General features: G+C 34.3%; 2 protein-coding genes and 1 non-coding gene across 6 annotated transcripts in view; all 3 read right to left on the bottom strand.

The window, feature by feature from the left end:
• Positions 1 to 6583, bottom strand: part of LOC140448199 (probable peptidoglycan muropeptide transporter SLC46) — a 34565-nt gene extending 27982 nt beyond the window's left edge. Inside the window, exons 1-2 of the mRNA XM_072541314.1 lie at positions 6455 to 6583; positions 503 to 1143 (exon numbers count right to left, since the gene is read on the bottom strand). Coding sequence (XP_072397415.1) covers positions 503 to 1110 — 608 coding nt within the window. The 5' untranslated portion in view covers positions 1111 to 1143; positions 6455 to 6583. The remainder of the gene's footprint in view (positions 1 to 502; positions 1144 to 6454) is intronic.
• The window catches only part of LOC140449244 (uncharacterized), a 151367-nt gene that overhangs the window by 30236 nt on the left and 103764 nt on the right, over positions 1 to 17367 (bottom strand). For 2 of the 4 annotated variants that reach the window (XM_072542449.1, XM_072542452.1), the window contains one exon: positions 12697 to 12900. The exons of the other annotated variants lie outside the window; for them this stretch is intronic. In XM_072542449.1, coding sequence (XP_072398550.1) covers positions 12749 to 12900 — 152 coding nt within the window. In that variant the 3' untranslated portion in view covers positions 12697 to 12748. Of the gene's footprint in view, positions 1 to 12696; positions 12901 to 17367 lie in introns of those variants that run through there. 4 annotated transcript variants of the gene reach the window in all.
• On the bottom strand, positions 2364 to 2455 carry TRNAY-GUA (transfer RNA tyrosine (anticodon GUA)). The gene is given in 2 exon segments: positions 2364 to 2399; positions 2419 to 2455. It is a non-coding gene; the product is annotated as a tRNA-Tyr (tRNA).

Raw genomic sequence — 17367 nt, 5'->3', positions numbered from 1 at the left:
TAAATTTATTTGACGTTTCGATTTGTAGTTTGGAAATCGTTCTCAAAATACTATGTTTCCGTTTTTTCTCTGTCACTCCCAGAATGCTACATCCAGTTTTTTTTGTTACACATTTAATCTTGCAATGTAATCAACAAAAGTTCCGTTATAGTTTTATACCGATAATCTCGAGTTACTGGCGAATTGGCTTGTTCTGTTAGATATTGTATAAATAATCTTTCTTATAGATAAAGAATATATGATAAAGTCTGATTTATGAGGTAATAAAAATTTACACTTAGACATTTAACGAAAACTCGATTTTTTGTGGTAAAGTAAATACAGTACAGGGCTGGATTGTATTAATGAAGAGATATGCGAGGACCGGATTATGATATGTTACAAGGCTGTAACAACAAAAACATGAGAATCTATTATAAAGTAGTCTACTAGATAGTCAAGTATTTTAAAATAGCCTGTTTGAAAGTATTTTTAAAAAGAATCAATAAAAAAGGGAACTTACCTGAAAAATGCCATTGAAGCAACTGGTTGTCCTCCAGTTACTACTGCTGGTAAAACTTCTCCTAAAATAGTTACTTCCAGGGGCAATTCACAAAAATAAAACGTGGAGATAAGCCAACATAATGTTGTGAATATATCTCCCAATGTAACGTTAAGAATAATATGCTTTCTCTTCTTGTATCGATCACTCCACGATCCTATAAAAAGTAGAAGCATTGATGGTATTAAACTCATGATAGCATCCCTCCATATGAACATACTCGTAGCTACAACCTGCACTTTTTTCTCATAATCTAGATATTCAGGATCGGATTTATTCTTGTAGGTAAGGGTGTTGCAAGTAGCATTGCTCAATACTAGATGGACTCTACAACTTTTTTCTAAAATTAGATTTTGGACCGTAAGGGCGGATACCACATGGGCCAACATACTAAGTAGTAAAATTGGTTCGACGGTAATATTTTTCGCGACACCTTTTAGTTTTTTACAAAGGGGTACTTTAGTCTTGATAACTAAACTTGGTGTCTCATTTTGGGTGGTAGGTCCACATTTTGATACCTCAAAAACGTCGACTAAGGAATGTATACTTGCGGCTGGGATCATTGACATCTTTGGACGTACTACTTTGATCTCTAATAAATACTAAAACATATAAATTCAATTAGAAAGTTTCCATTACTTCACAATTAATCTTTTTAACATAATACAAAATATTTTAGAAGTCTCTTATAAAATACGTTAAGTTTTAAATTAGATATACACACTATAAATGGCAACACTGCGCGCCGTCGACTTTCCACGAACCTCCGTTGCCCCGTCGCCAATCATTTATCATACAGTGGTTGTTAAAAGCAATATTTTTTACCGAGCAACAAAAAGTTAAAGTTTTATTGTAGCATGCAGAAAATTCCTTAAAAGCTATCTAATATTCAAGAATAAAAAATTTTCTAGTACGCCTCTGGACCAAGCATAAAATATCTCTCCGATTCTCTGTTTATTTTGTAATGTAAAGGAAAAAATTCCCAATTCCAGTTGTAACTGCGACTTTAACTATGGTTTTATTTATTTGTATGCGTTAGTTTCGAGATTTTAGCTGGGAATGATTCAAGGTTATTTTACGATATAATTTGAAGCATATTTGTCAAGAATTCCGGTTCGCTTGCCCCTTCAACTTAATATGCAGGGTAAGGGACAGTAGAAGCGATATAAGAAAGGTCGAAAGAGAAGTCAGGTTTAAAACAATTAATTTCTTTATTTATTTTAGAAAAGTCTTCTAACCTTTATCTTGTATTTTTTAGTAAGGAAGAACCTTTTTCTTTCATCCATCAGGAAGTTTCCTCAAAGCGGCGTCCTATTTTAAATAGCTAAACAGCTTCTTGTATTTTGTTTGGCCATTTGTCAAGGATATTCATGTAAGTACCCTATTTTTGATTCATTTTTTGTAGTTGCCCCAATCCAACCCCTTGCCATTCACTTATCCACGACCCAGTTTCTCCAAATAAACCCTGAGCGCCGTTCGCATAAGTTTCGTTTATTTTGCTTGCCCTATCTCTGCCCCAATAATTTCTGTCCCCAATTTTCAACCCCCCATAGTAATATCCTATGTGGTAGGCAAAACATACGTTACATTATTTTGAAAACGTTTTTTGAAGTGGAAATCGAAATGTTAAATAAAATTAATTTTAAAGTAAAATTGTGGCCAGTTTGGAGAAAGTTCAAAAACAAATTAATAATTGAATCCCAAACCACCAAAGTTCATGACACAATACAATTTTATTAATATTTACGTGCAATTCAATATATTGTATATTTTTAAATGCTTTGGAAATAATAAAGTTTATTAAATTTATCAATAAAAAAAATCCTTCGAGCCGGATTTGAACCAGCGACCTATGGATGACTACGCTGATAATTCCACTACAGTCCACCGCTCTACCAACTGAGCTATCGAAGGTTGTAAACTTTCGCGAAAAAATACAAAGCGCAAGCGCAAGTAGCGGTTTATTTCCTTTTATGACTAATATAAAATTACAACAAAGGGACAGAGAAACGATACAGCCGTGTGATGTTTTAAAAATTACACATATTTATACGAGCCCCTTCCCATATTAGTTGGCCCAACGTTAGATTGATAAGAAAATTAAATTTTAGAGAACAAAAATAAAAATAAAAAAACGAATAACATTTTTGATTTGATTTTCTAATTATAGAAAATATTTTATAACGTAATGGAAACTATTGATTAAACAGAATAATAATAGATTTAAAACCGCATAGAATATATAATATTAACAAAAAAAAATAGGGAAGTTTACCACTGAGTTACATCCCCTTTATTTTTTATAAGATCCACAATTCTTCGAGGCATAGTTTTTAGCAAGTTCTGACAAAATTCTAATGTAAACGAATCCCATATTTCTTGAAATTTTTCCTTCAATTCGTTGACGCACCTGGCAGGATGTTTTCTCAAAGCATTTTTCATTTCGCGCCACAAATGACAGATGCAGGAAATTTGACTTTTCTCTTGAGACAGTCGGGATGGAAAGCTTCATTTTTCCAGCGAATGACGCAACTACTACTGTCTCCAACACACACTTCAAATCTGGACCCATCACTCCATTGTATTAAATCCCATTGAGACTGAGTCTAATCTTTATGCTCTTTTGAACACCTTATTCTATTTTTCTTTTGTTCTAATGCTAAAAGTGGCTTTTCCTTAGAATTTGTGGGCCTCTCGGTGACATGTTGATTTAGAAACGTGTCTTCCAATAACGTCACTCCATAAAACGCTTAACTCCATATAATTTGCTCGTCGATTTTTCACTATAATGCGTCTTAATGTCCTTCGATCTGCTTCGGTTATTTTACTTTTTCATACATTTCTAGGTTTTGTGACGACCGAACCTGTAGTTTTGTAACTTCTGACTATATTTCTTACACTATAGCGTGACAATTGCAACATATTCGCGATTTTCGAACTGGATTTTCCAGAATTAAAAAATCTAATAATGATTGAACAAATTTTCTCATCGATAACTTTACCTCGACCAAAAGCTTTACAATACTACAAAATACATTTGACAGTAACTAACAATATTATTATTTTGATGTCATTTTTCCATAGCTACCTCTGGATTTAACGTAATTATAAAAAAATCAACGTATGTTGACATACGTGAGAGCATAGCCAGGGCACAGAATAATAAATAATCGGAATGCCCACTTTGCTTGAAAAAATAAGTACGCGCATCTCGTTCGCGCAGACTGAATCAGCCATGTTTTAACCGGAACCAATGCTGTTCAGGGACATTTTATCTGGTGTGCATAGAAAAATTAACCCGGTTTAATTTATTTACGGCAACTATAGACATCATATGCACTATTTGATCCTACTTTTAGTTGAAGAATAGATTAAATTTTTTTTTTCCATAGCTTATGTTAAAGTGTTGCTATAACAACTGTTTTGAGTAGATAAAGTATCATTTGAACCGCAAGGGTAGATAAAGTGACACTTTAACAGCAAGAGTAGATAAAATGTTTTAACTTTTTTTTATTCAATAAAATTTACAAATTCAAACACATTAAGGATTAAATGGTATTCTTTCTCATACATCATCCTAGATTTTTGTGGCAACAATAAACTTTCTGCTTCTAACGCTGCATTTTCTACATCTGATGGCAAGTTTTCCTTTTCTTGTGTCAATTCTTTTTCGTCCATTTCGTATTTATTCACTTTGTACACAAAACGCAACAATATTCTCCGCAAAAACCAAAACGTAACATTTGTTTGACATTTGTTGACAGAGTAATTCATATCCCTAGCAACGGAGCAACACAATTGTGATTTTTGTGCTAAAAATTACAATTTTCTTTGAAATTCTATTTTTCACCTGAACTTGAAGTCTTGCTATAGAAAAAAATGTTGTATTGCACACGACGATAAAATCGCATTATCTTCTCGAGCATAATTAGCGTCTCGACTGACGTCTTGACGCTAAAAAACGCTCTCGAAGATAAAGTACAAATTTATCGTCTTGTACAATAAATAACTATCAAATGTACTAAATTATTAACCTCTAAAAATTTAAATTACAGTTCTGTCGTAGCTTGTCACAAATTTCTCAATCCGAGACTGTTTCCGTTTAAAATATGGCGATCGCGTGCTGATAAACTTCAAAGGCGGCATCTGAGAGTGGGCATTCTGATTGTTATTTATTCTGTGGTAATAGACTAGTCAAAAATATTGCTTGGAAAGTACCTGAGGAAAAAAAAAGAGAGGAAGACCAAGAAAGAAATGGAGAGATGTAGTGATGGAAGATCTCAGAGATTGGAAGCTGATAGCTAAGAACAGAAAACGATAGAAATTATCCAACCAGCAATGAGCCTAAAAGGCCTGATAACGCTGTACATACATACATACCAGTGGCGGCTTTTGGGGGTAGGCAGGATAGGCCGGGCCTACCCAATAATTTTAAGAGCTTTAAAATTGAAAAACATATATTCAAAAATTATGTTAATGCATGTAAATAACTTTTAAATGTACTAAATCACTCAATACATTAGCGTCCGTTAAAAAAGCTATGTTATTATATTATCACAGAAAGCATCGAATCGTATTCAGGCATTTTAAATATAATTAATAGGCCCGATCGGAACTGGCCGACCCAGCTCACATAAGATCCCCGTACAAAACGCGTTTAAAGTTAAGCAGCTTGCCGGACAACGATTTATATTGTCGTGTTCATGCTTGCTGTTTAGGCACCAGACGATCGGGCCTACGCCGACCATCGTTGTCATTTGTAACGTAATTATCGAATTGTAATATAAATTTTCTTTTAAATTATGATAAAAAAATATGTAACATAATCTATAATTGTAACATATTTTTAAACAAACAACATAATTGCAAACAAGTGCACGGTTGCCCAAATAAATTTAAAAAAAAAATCGTAAAATTCGAAAAAAAAAAGATTCCCACTCTCACACAAAAAAAAATGTATTACACACACTGGCGACTACAGAATTTTTTTTTGGGGAGGTCCTGGATCTTAAGGGTGATTACTTTTCTCTTTCTCTGATGCAAGGTCACTTTTAGTCTTACCACCAATAGGATAAGTGGGTTTCCAAATATTTTTAAGGGGGGGGGGGGTCATGACATCGTGACCCTCCCTCTGGATCCGCCACTGATTACACATAGCTTTATGTAATTTGCTGGCTTGGCCTACCCAAAATTTTACCACACCAGCCGCCACTGATACATACTTACCATCAACTAGAGATTAAACTTCTTGCACACTTTAAAAATATATATTTAACGGAATAAACGATAATCACAAATGGAAGTAAATATAAATAGATTTATTGCACCAGTGCCGGAAATGACGGGCAAAAGTTATTTGTCAGTAATTAACATTTTATAATGTTCAATTAGTTTATTTATCCGGTATACATAACGCTGCCAGAAGTTCATATTTGAGACTACCACAATTGAAATATATGTGTTAAAGTTTATAAAAATACATATATTTCGGACTTATTTTTTACAACTATCGTTCGATAATTATAGTGACCTGAGTAAAAAACATAAAATCGTCATTTGGAGGATGAGGTTTCAATATTTACATTGTCAAAGGAAAGAAATATTTTAACATAATTTGGTTGTTGATTTATATTTAACATACTGTTGTCTATAATGTCGAATTCGATCATATCCTATTCGCAACTTCATGTAATTTACTAAATATGTTTAATTGATTTTGACTATGATTTTATTATGTGCATAAGGTGTCTTTTTTGAGTCATATAATTGACCCAATGCAATCAATCTTTCCGTTCGTGAAAAAGTACCTCTTTAGGCAATCTTACATATATAACGAGAAAGTACTTTTCCTATGTTGCCAAATAATGTGCATTCTCACACTCTAAATAAACTCAATTAAAATGTAAAACTTACCTTTGTTTAGTCAGTCATGAGGTACAAATCAAAAATAAATTACACTACAAATAGGCACTACCTTTTCATATTTGGTTATTTCTGCGTCTTAACTTTATAAAAACTCAATCATCTGCCATATGTGTTGACTTGTTAACATGCTAGGAGTGAACCACAGTACTAACTTTTTATGTAAAAAATTAGATCAATTAATTTAAATTATATTTAAATCTCAAACCATTCATTACAAAGGCTGCTACAATCGATGTTTACATGTATAAATATATTTATATATAATGTGTTATATAATTATTTGTTATATTTGATGACAATTCAGAAATAAACTACTTTAACAGGAAATTGAAGCGTTTTACAACTATTTTAGTTTTCTCGATTTTCCATAAGATCTTTACTTTCCTTCAATAACAATCAGTTTACATGATCCGAAATATTTTCGTGGTTAGTACAATTAAACCTAAAGCTAAGATTAATACAAGAATTAGTATTAAACTCAACAGGCCGAGATTTCGACATCCTCTTTGATGTCTTCTTCAGGGGTTCCTAATCAATGCATTACGATGACGGTTTTTCGACTCGCGAATAATAATAATGCGCGAAGCATGGAATCTCTAAGTCAGTTACTCAAACTTCTAACGAGTGGTCGTGCACGTGAAATTATAATGGTAAGTCCGTTGGAATCATCGGTATTCGCTGGATCAAGACATCCTCCTCTTAATATGTTTCCTTGATGATCGTAGCCTCAACAACATTATTCATTAGCCTTTTCACAGTCAGTCTCGTCCCATTGCACAGTTGAGGTTGATTATTGTTTTTCTTCTTAAAGTGCCCTCTCCTCAATGGAGGTTGGCTACTACAATTTTAAACTCTTCTCTATCTTCAGCTGTTCTTATTAGCTGTTCAAAATTTAGCCCTGTCCATTGTCGGATGTTTCTGAGCCACGATAGTCTTTTCCTTCCTAGGCCTCTCTTTCCCTCGATTTTTCCTTTCACTATAAGTTGGGCATATTGGTACTTATTATTTCTCAGTATGTGGATGATGTTTTTCTAACTTTTACTGTGTTAAAAAGTTCTCTTTCCTTGCCTATTCTATGCAGCACTTCTTCGTTTGAAGTATGCGATGTCCATGAAATTTTGAGTATTCTCCGGTAGATCCACATTTCAAAGTCCTCCAATTTATTTACGGTTGATGTTTTAAGGGTCCACGTTTCAACTGCATATAGAAGAGTCGACCAGACGTAGCATTTTGATTAACGTAGTCGAATTTCGAGTTTTATTCGAGAATCACAAAGCAGTTTTTTTTTATTTTTTCGAAAGATTTTCTGGCCTGTTCTATTCTCGATCCTATTTCTAGATCAGGATTTAGGCTGCTATCGATCCAACATCCCAGGTACTTAAATCTATTGACCTGTTCTAAAATGTGCCCATTTATTGTGCAAGGTTGAGGTACGTTTTGGTTTTTTCGGATTGACATCACTTTGGTTTTTTTAATGTTTATTTTCATACCAAATTGCTCACAGGTCGAGTTGGTCTTGTCGATGAGTCGTTGTAGACCTAAGTCGGAATCCGCAATTAACACTGTATCATCGGCGTATCTGATACTGTTGATATTTACGCCATTCACATTGACTCCATCCTTGGAATCCTCCAATGCTTCTTTAAATAGAAACTCGGAGTAAAGATTAACCAGCAGAGGCGACAGAACACATCCCTGTCTAACTCCCTTAGTAATTTCTACTTCTGCGGATGTGGAACCTTCGATCCTAACTCTGGCGTTTTGGTTCCAGTACAAGTTTTTTAAGAATTTGATGTCTTTTCCATCTAAACCGACTTCTTGCAAACGTTCTAATAGTAGGTCGTGTCTTACTCTATCAAATGCTTTTTCGAAGTCTATAAAGCATATAAATATATCTTTCTGTTGGTCGTAGCATTTTTGGGCGAGAACTAGTAAACTGAACAGGGCTTCTCTCGTTCCCATGCCGGCTCTGAATTCAAACTGATCGTCTCCGATGATTTTTTCGCACTTTCTATAGATACGATTATGTACGATTTTTAGTAGGACTTTTACTGCATGACTCATAAGGCTTATCAGACGGAACTCATTGCAGTGTTGTGGGTTTGGCTTTTTTGGTAGTGGGATGAATATTGACTCCAGCCAATCTTGGGGTATTTTGCCTGTATCATAAATGCGATTGAATAAAAGGACAAATATTTCGATATTTTCTTCGCTGATTAATTTTAACGTTTCTGGGTATATTCCGTCTGGACCTGGGCTTTTATTTGTTTTAAGATGATTAATTGCATTTATGATTTCAGATTTCAGAATTGTTGGCCCTTCGTTGTTATTTTCCAATCTTGGTTCTTCTCGTATGTCGTGAAAAAGAATTTTAATATAGTTTTCCCATTCTTTCAGTTTATCTTCCGTTGATTCTAGCAGTTTGCCATCCGTGTTCAGCATGGTGTGAAAAGTCGTTCTCTTGGTAGTCGATGTAAACTCTTTTACCTTTTTATGTAAATTAAAAAAATCGTGCCTTTGTTGTAGTTCTTCTATTTCTATGCATTTTGTTTCCAGCCATTTCTCTTTTGCTTCAGTTATTTTTTTTCGAATTATTCTATTTAGTCTTTTGTATTCTCCGTCCTTGTCATTTTTTCCTTTAGATTCTCTTCGTTTGTTCATTAATTGTAAAATCTCTTCTGTCATCCATTCCTGTTTGTTATTTCTAGGTGTTACTTTTAGATGTTTTTCCGTTACATTGTTCATTTGTTCTTTAATAGTTTTCCACAGAACGTTTATGTCATCGTACTCGCTAATTCTATTGTGGTCGATATTTCCTAAATTTTTGTTTAAGTCTTTATTTACTGTCTGATGTATGGTGTCGTTTTTCAATAATTGGATGTCTAATAGTTGGTGTTGAGGTTTTTGTTTCTTTATTAGTTTCCATCTTGTGCGAACTTTTGCAACAACAGGATTATGATCGGAATTGATGTCAGTTCCAGGATATGTTTTTGCACTGATGATTGCATTGTGATATCTTTTGTTGACCAATATGTAATCTATTTGGTTACTGGTTACGGATTACTCTGTTTTCATTGTGTTGTGGTGAAGTCCAAGTGTACAATCTGCGAGGGTGTAATTTAAACCATGTATTTGTCGCTACCATGTTGTGTTGTTGGCAGAATTCGGTCATTCTCTCTCCCCTGTCGTTCCCCTGTCGTCCATCGCCTTTTTCCGCCAAGCCGTATTGCCATATTTCTCATGTCTTCATCGATGTTATCAAGGAGCCGTCTGCTGAGTCTTCCTCTTATTCTCCGACCAATGGGTCTATCAAGGATCGTTCATCTAGCTGGGTCATTTTGTTTCATCCGCATTATATGCCCTCTGAACCATATGTTAGGACTGTGCGTATTATTGTTTTGTAGAGCTTTATTTTTGTATTTATCGACATAATTGTGGATATAAGGAGGAGATTGAGTCCAAAATAGCATCTATTGGCCTTGCAAATTCTTCGTTAGTATTATTTTCAGTGTTAAGGAGCGCTGATAGGTATACAGATTAGTTCACTGCTTCGATGACGTCGTTTTCTATAATAAGTGGTCGTAGGATTTGTGGTTGCGTGCTTATTTTTATATGCTTCGTTTTGTTAATGTTTATTATTAAACCCATTTTTGTAGCTGATTCTTTTAATACTACGTACGACTCTCGTACAGCACTGAACCGCGCATTGCAGCGATTTGTACTGATTTATTATATATTGAACCAGTGGTTGTGATTTGTGACATACGTATTACTTTTTCCAGAGTCAGATTAAATCGTATACAGGAGAGTGTCTCCCTGGCGCAGCCCGTTATTTGTTTTAAAATATTCAGGCAGTTCCACCTGAATTCGTACTCTACATTTAACTTTTTCAAGAGTTAGTTTTGTTAAATTTCCAACTGATTCTATATTTATAGCTCTTTAATTGCTTTGAACATTTCTCTTCTATCCACAGAGTCGTAGGCTGCTTTGTAGTCTATAAACATGTGATGAGTATCAATGCGATATTCCAGTGCTTTTTCCAAAATTTGTTTCAGGGTTGTAATCTGATGAATTGTCGATTTACCACCTCCGAAATCAACCTGTCATTTTCCTACTATCCGTTCTGCATATGGTGCCATACCGTGACAAAGTAATGTGGAGAATATATTCTATGCTGCATTTAGAAGCGCAATTCCTTTGTGGTTGGAACATTCAAAGATATCTCCTTTTTGTGTATGGTGCAAAGTATTCCAATATAATCATTGGGGAGGGATTTCTGTGTCCATATTTCTTTTATAAGCTGCTGTAATGCCATTATGGTATCATGGTCACCTTCTTTATATAGTTCAGCTAGGAGATGATCTATTCCGGGTGATTTGTTTCTGGCTAGCTTTTTAACTGCATCTTTAACTTCAAGAATCGTTGGTGATTCCTCTTCCCTCTCGTCTGTTCCCCTTACCTCATCTCTTTCGTCTGCAAAGTTTTCTTCTTCTTCCTCTATATTAAGTGCCTGGTTAAAGTATTCCACCCATCTATTCAATACATATTTCCTTGTTGTTAATAGGTAGCCATTCTGACTTCTGCATTGTTTTGTGGTTGCCTTAAATATTTTCTTTTGATGTTAACTTTCTTATAGAAACTGATCCTACTTTTAACTGTAAGTTGTGAAGTAGGAGTCCAGAAAATTCCAATGGTTCGAAGATTCGAAAACTGATTTGAATGAAAACAACTTTCCTGGAAGACAATTCTAAATGGTCGCATTAAGATCATCGACATATGTATTTTTTGCCACGAATATTGATGAATATTGTTTTTGCCAATTAAACAATTATTTATTGAACTCTTGCGCTTCTTCTTCTTCTAGTGCCGTCTCCACTAATGAAGGTTGGCTATAACCATTGCAAATTCGTCTCTATCTTCTGCTTTTTTAAGAGCGTCTGTGTATTTAACCCGGTCCAGTCGCGAATATTTTTCAGCCAGGATATTTGTCGTTTACCAGGACCCCTTTTTCCTTCGATTTTACACTTCATAATCAGCTACAACAACTCGTACTTATCATTTCTAAGTATATGCCCCAAATATGCTATCTATATCGCCTTTTAATGGTGGTCAAAAGTTCTGTCTCTTCCCATTCTGTGCAACACTATTTCGTTCGTAATATGATCGGTCCATGGTATCTTCAAAACTCTCTCTTGTGCTATGACAGAAAAAATATGCTGAATAAGTCCCTCTGTTGAGTCTGTGAAGCAACAGATATCTGTAGGTAATGTGATCAATCTGGTCGAGGTGTCAATAGGACGTTACCATTTCCAATGTTTAAAACAACTGCTTCGAAAACACAATTGCACTTTAATCTGGTTGAAAAAATACTCAAATCCTAGTTGTTAATTGGAGCGTCTTTACGTGCTGCCACAACTTGGATAATTTTAGGCATGCCTTTAGTTTGCCCCAGCAATTGATCAAAGAATTACTGGAAGAGTCTGACTTCATGAATATCTTTCAAAGTTCTCTCCAGTGCTTCCAATGACCTCTTTCGGCCATCGCACATTCGTCCCAAACGTTTATTTTCGATAGCTGTAAAATCTTCACCATTGCGCTATTTCTGGCGATGTTGCAAGCTAGTAGTTCATTGATTTGCAGGTTTAATGTAATTTCAAGGCAACATGTTCAGTTCACTATATTTGAAGAGCTATATCTTGGAGCCCAGTGGACCGATTTTAACTTATAAGGTCTCATTTTTTTCGGTATAACATCAACCTTTTGATGATAATTTACAAAACCGCGAAAGATAAGTTTTATTTTATAGGTTAAGAAAAACAAAAAGATCACTTACAAAATTTTATGTTTTTCAGGGCACGATTAAAATTTAATCAAACGAGGAAAAATTGCAAAAACTAGTAGATTAAAGCATTTTTAAATATCTTTCAAACGAGTATTGGCAAATTAAAATCCATTTAGCAAATTCGAAGATACAGCTGTTTAAAAAAATAGTAAATTTTTCGAAAAATTGCATTTTTTATCATTTGCTATGATATTTGTCAACATTACTTTTTCCTAATAATCTCAAATTGCATAAAAATGTCGATAATGAATGTCTACTTTTTGTTTACATAAAATTCGAATATGATACAAAATTCGCTTCTCAGAATAACTATTGTTTTTGTTTTTTGCCATTATTTGCCCATTTCGTTTTCTTTGTATTCTTAACTTGAGGAATATAAAAACAAACAAATTGAAAACCATATTTATTTAACTCTCACACGCCACACCCTGTATGTACAATTAAGATGCTTTACAGCTTCTTTCGTGAATTGCCACTCTGTCAGGATTAAAAGTCCTCCCACAGTTTTTGCACGGCACTAGTTGACTGAGATGATTTTGCCACGCAGTTTCCTGAGTGTTCTTCACATTTCTTTTATCTCCCTTGCCGTCAACTGCAACAAAAGAAAGCAAACGACTGTTAATCTTATACATACAGGGTAGTGTACATGTGTTTAGAATGGTGTTAAATATGCATATTGTGATCTTAAAGTTATATTTTTTGCAGGTATTGCGTAGAAAAGTTCATTTGTATGTCCCTGCTAAAGGTTTGTAAGTTGAAAAATTGTTCCGGAATGTATACATTTAATCCAACTTTAGCAAAGTAAACAAATTAAATCTATATACAGGGTGAGTCATGAGGAACTTTACATACTTCTACCATATGTAGAGTCCCTCAGGGAGCATATCATGTGGCCACTAAAAAATGTCAACTCCTCTTCTTTATTAATTAACAGGGTGATTTGTGTAATTGACCATTTATTTCATTTTACTGTAGTGTTTATACGGCTCATTTGATTTTTTTAATTTTTGCATGATACAGTACACTACTATCAAGCATTCGACTGGTATTAGCTAAACTAAAAAATTCCAGGACTGGAAAACTTTGGAAAACTTAATTTAGGGATTCGTAATAAATATTACACCCTGTATAAATTTTTTTTTAAATGCAATAAGTGATTTTCAAACTACATAAATAGCCAATGAAAACGACATATGCGACAATGTTGTCGCACTTTTATTAAATTTTTAGTGAACGATCAAATCTTACCAAAAATAGAACAACCATAATGAAGTATCACATTATAAGGTAATTAATTTAAACAAATGTTATAAATTTCAAACATTTTAATTAAAATGAGTTCCTACAACATAATCTAATACGTAGAAAATTAACATCTTTACTGTCACTTGCATTATTTCTACGATAGAATCAATTGTTTTTCAATTTTAAATTTTTACTCATAGATCGTATTGGGGCATTATTTTCGATAAATAATAAATTAAATTGATTAAAAAGTCAAATCTCTTGTATGTGTTAGTTTTTGTTGATTGTAAATGATTAAAATTTTATGTCAAATAATAATACATTGCATCAACTGTACTAAATAAAAATAAATCTAAAAAAGTTTAAAATGAAGGTTGGCGTTGACCGTTTGACGTTTCTTGATATTTTATACCCATTGTCATTATTGTCATTATCAATTGTTATTTATGTGTACAAGAATACATATTTCTTCTGTCATATCTACGTTAAGTACATTGTGTTAGTTTTGGTAGAGCTTTTGTTACTTTCGTTCAAAATGCCACATCAGTTTTCGACCACAGAATATGCAGACATAATATTTGTTTATGGATTCTGTAATGGGAATGATAGGGCTGCTAGTAGAGAATATCGCAGGAGATTTCCTAATCGTCGAACTCCCAGTCATCCAACATTTGGGTCAGTTTTTAATTATTTGCGAGAAAATGGCACTTTTCCTAGTGGAACAACAGAGCGACATGTAGATGAAGCGCAGGAAGATGACATTATGGACGCCGTTACTATGAACCCTACAATAAGCACTAGACAAGTAAGTCGAGAACTCAATGTTACACAATCAAAAGTAAGTAGAGTCTTACAAAAAAATAATCTATACCCATATCACATTCAAATGGTTCAGCGACTACATGCTGGAGATGAGATCGATAGGTTGGAATTTTGTAGATGGATTAACAATAATCGACCAACGCTATACAGGACACTATTTACAGATGAAGCCCAATTTACCAGAGACGGGATAAATAATTCACGAAATTCACATGTGTGGGCAGAAGAAAATCCCCATGCTATTCGAGAACGTCGTTCTCAGTTAAGGTTTTCAGTTAACGTGTGGATTGATGTCATAAATAACCAATTAGTAGGTCCTCACTTTTTTGATGGTCCTTTAACAGGGCAGGTCTATTTGAACTTTCTACAAAATATTTTGCCGAATTTGCTTGCCAACGCGAACGTTGCTATCCGAGGGATGTATTTTCAGCATGTTTATGTTCTCAATACTCAAACATCTCAATAATGTTTATGGCAACAGGTAGATAGGACGTGCAGGTCCTACTTCGTGGCCTTCAAGATCCCCTGATTTCAATCCCGTTGATTACCATATTTGGGGACGATTGAAGCAACTAGTTTACGCAGTGAATATTAATAACCGACAACAATTAATTGATAGAATTATACATTGTTGTAATACTATTAGAAACGATCCCCAGAGTATCCGTAATTCAATACGTCAATTAACAATTCGGCAACAAAAATGTGTACAGGCTGCAGGGTTCCATTTCGAAAATCTATTTTGAATTATTTTTATTTTGTTACCATTATTGTATCTTTTCCAGCTCTAATTTATGGGTTTATCATAACTATGTACATATTTTTAGTTTTTTTTTAAATTGTTCTTCGTTATTGTTAGTAGTTACTGTTTTTTGTTGTGCAGTGACTCAGTTTATCATTTCAATTAAAATGTTTGAAATTTATAACATTTGTTTAAATTAATTACCTTATAATGTGATACTTCATTATGGTTGTTCTATTTTTGGTAAGATTTGATCGTTCACTAAAAATTTAATAAAAGTGCGACAACATTGTCGCATATGTCGTTTTCATTGGCTATTTATGTAGTTTGAAAACCACTTATTGCATTTTAAAAAGAATATATACAGGGTGTAATATTTAATACGAATCCCTAAATTAAGTTTTCCAAAGCCAGTCCTGGAATTTTTTAGTTTAGCTAATACCAGTCGAATGCTTGATAGTAGTGTACTGTATCATGCAAAAATTAAAGAAATCAAATGAGCCGTATAAACACTACAGTAAAATGAAATAAATGGTCAATTACACAAATCACCCTGTTAATTAATAAAGAAGAGGAGTTGACATTTTTAGTGGCCACATGATATGCTCCCTGAGGGACTCTACATATGGTAGAAGTATGTAAAGTTCCTCATGTCTCACCCTGTATAAATCTATATGAATTAAAAAGCCAATATGTGGCCAAATATATGGCATTGGAGCACAAATTAGTCAAGCTTACCGAATTTAAATCGGTAAAAATAGAGTTTGATAACGGTTATTTCACCATCCTTGCCTCGTCAGACAACTCCTGTCAACTCCGGACAACTAATGTCTCCAAAATATTTCTCACTTCAGTGGTTAGCTTACAGAGATGTCATCTAGTTGGATGGCGATGAACGAAGACTATTTACAAATATAATTTTCGATGATACAAAGGATTGTCTGACGAGGCAGGGATACTAAAATAACCGGTATAACACTCTATTGATACCGATTCAAACGTGGAAGGTTTGACCCAATTTGTGAAAAGTCCTGAATGATCTAAAACCGAGAGTACAATAATCAAATAATAAATTTTTTAGTCATATACGCGGTTTGTCAAAAATGATAAATTAAAATCGGTTGATAAACAAAAAAGTTATTGCAAAACGAACAACAAAATCGTTGCTTTTGAATTATTACATTTGAAATGTACATGAACTTAAGATTACTATCGTGTTTGAATTGTGTGCATTCTTTTAAGGCGTCTGTCATGTCAATTCGTCTTCTTTTCGACTGCCATGTCAATTCATCTTCTTTTCGTCTGTCATGTTAATTCGTCTTCTCTTCGGGCAACTGTCATGTCAATTGTTCATCTTGTCTATCGTGCCTATTGTTTAACATCGCGCTAGAAAGAGCAATAGAGAAGTCGGGCATAACAACCAGAGGTACGATCATCAATAGAAGTGTACAGATATTGGCCTACGCAGATGACATTGACATTGACATAGGCACCACAAGATCTGGTGACAGAAGCACACATTCGAAGGGGTCTCGGAGTTTATATATCTTGGAACACAACTAAATAACAGCAACCTAGTAAGCGTAGAAATTAAGAGAAGAATATACCTGGCGAACAGAGCTTACTTTGGACTAAAGCAGCTCTTAACATCACACATAATTAACAGAAAAACCAAGATACTAATACATGAAACTCTTACTAAACCTGTCCTGACATACGGGTCAGAGACATGGACTATGGTAAAAAGCAACGAAGAACTGTTAGGCCGCTTTGAAAGAAGAATACTTAGGCACATATACGAAGGAGTACAAGAAAGCGGGATATGGTGCGGGAGCTACAATTTTAAATTGTATCAATGCTATGAAAAATGCAACATCGTCCGGTCTATTAGAATTAATAGACTTAGGTGGCTAGGACACCTTGAAAGAATGGACACTGGAGACCCCCAAAGACAGATATTATATCAAGAGACAGTAGGAAACAGAAAAAGAGGCAGGCCAAGATCTAGATTTAAAACTCAAGTCGAAGATAACTTGAGGAATCTAGGAGTCAGAAATTGGAAAGCCAGGGCGAAAGATAGGGGGGAATGGAGACTAATTTTTGAACAGGTCAAGACCCACATAGGGTTGTAGAGCCAAAGATGATGATGATGATTAAGAAGAAAAGCAGGACCGGACCACCACAACTTGTTGTCCAGAATTTCTTGGGCTGATAACTCGCGTGATAAAATCTCAGCAATATTTTCAGCTG

Source organism: Diabrotica undecimpunctata, chromosome 8 (assembly GCF_040954645.1).
Source record: "Diabrotica undecimpunctata isolate CICGRU chromosome 8, icDiaUnde3, whole genome shotgun sequence".
NCBI lineage: Eukaryota > Metazoa > Arthropoda > Insecta > Coleoptera > Chrysomelidae > Diabrotica > Diabrotica undecimpunctata.
The sequence above is the reverse complement of the archived record's forward strand: the minus strand, read 5'-3'. Positions and strand labels throughout refer to the sequence as shown.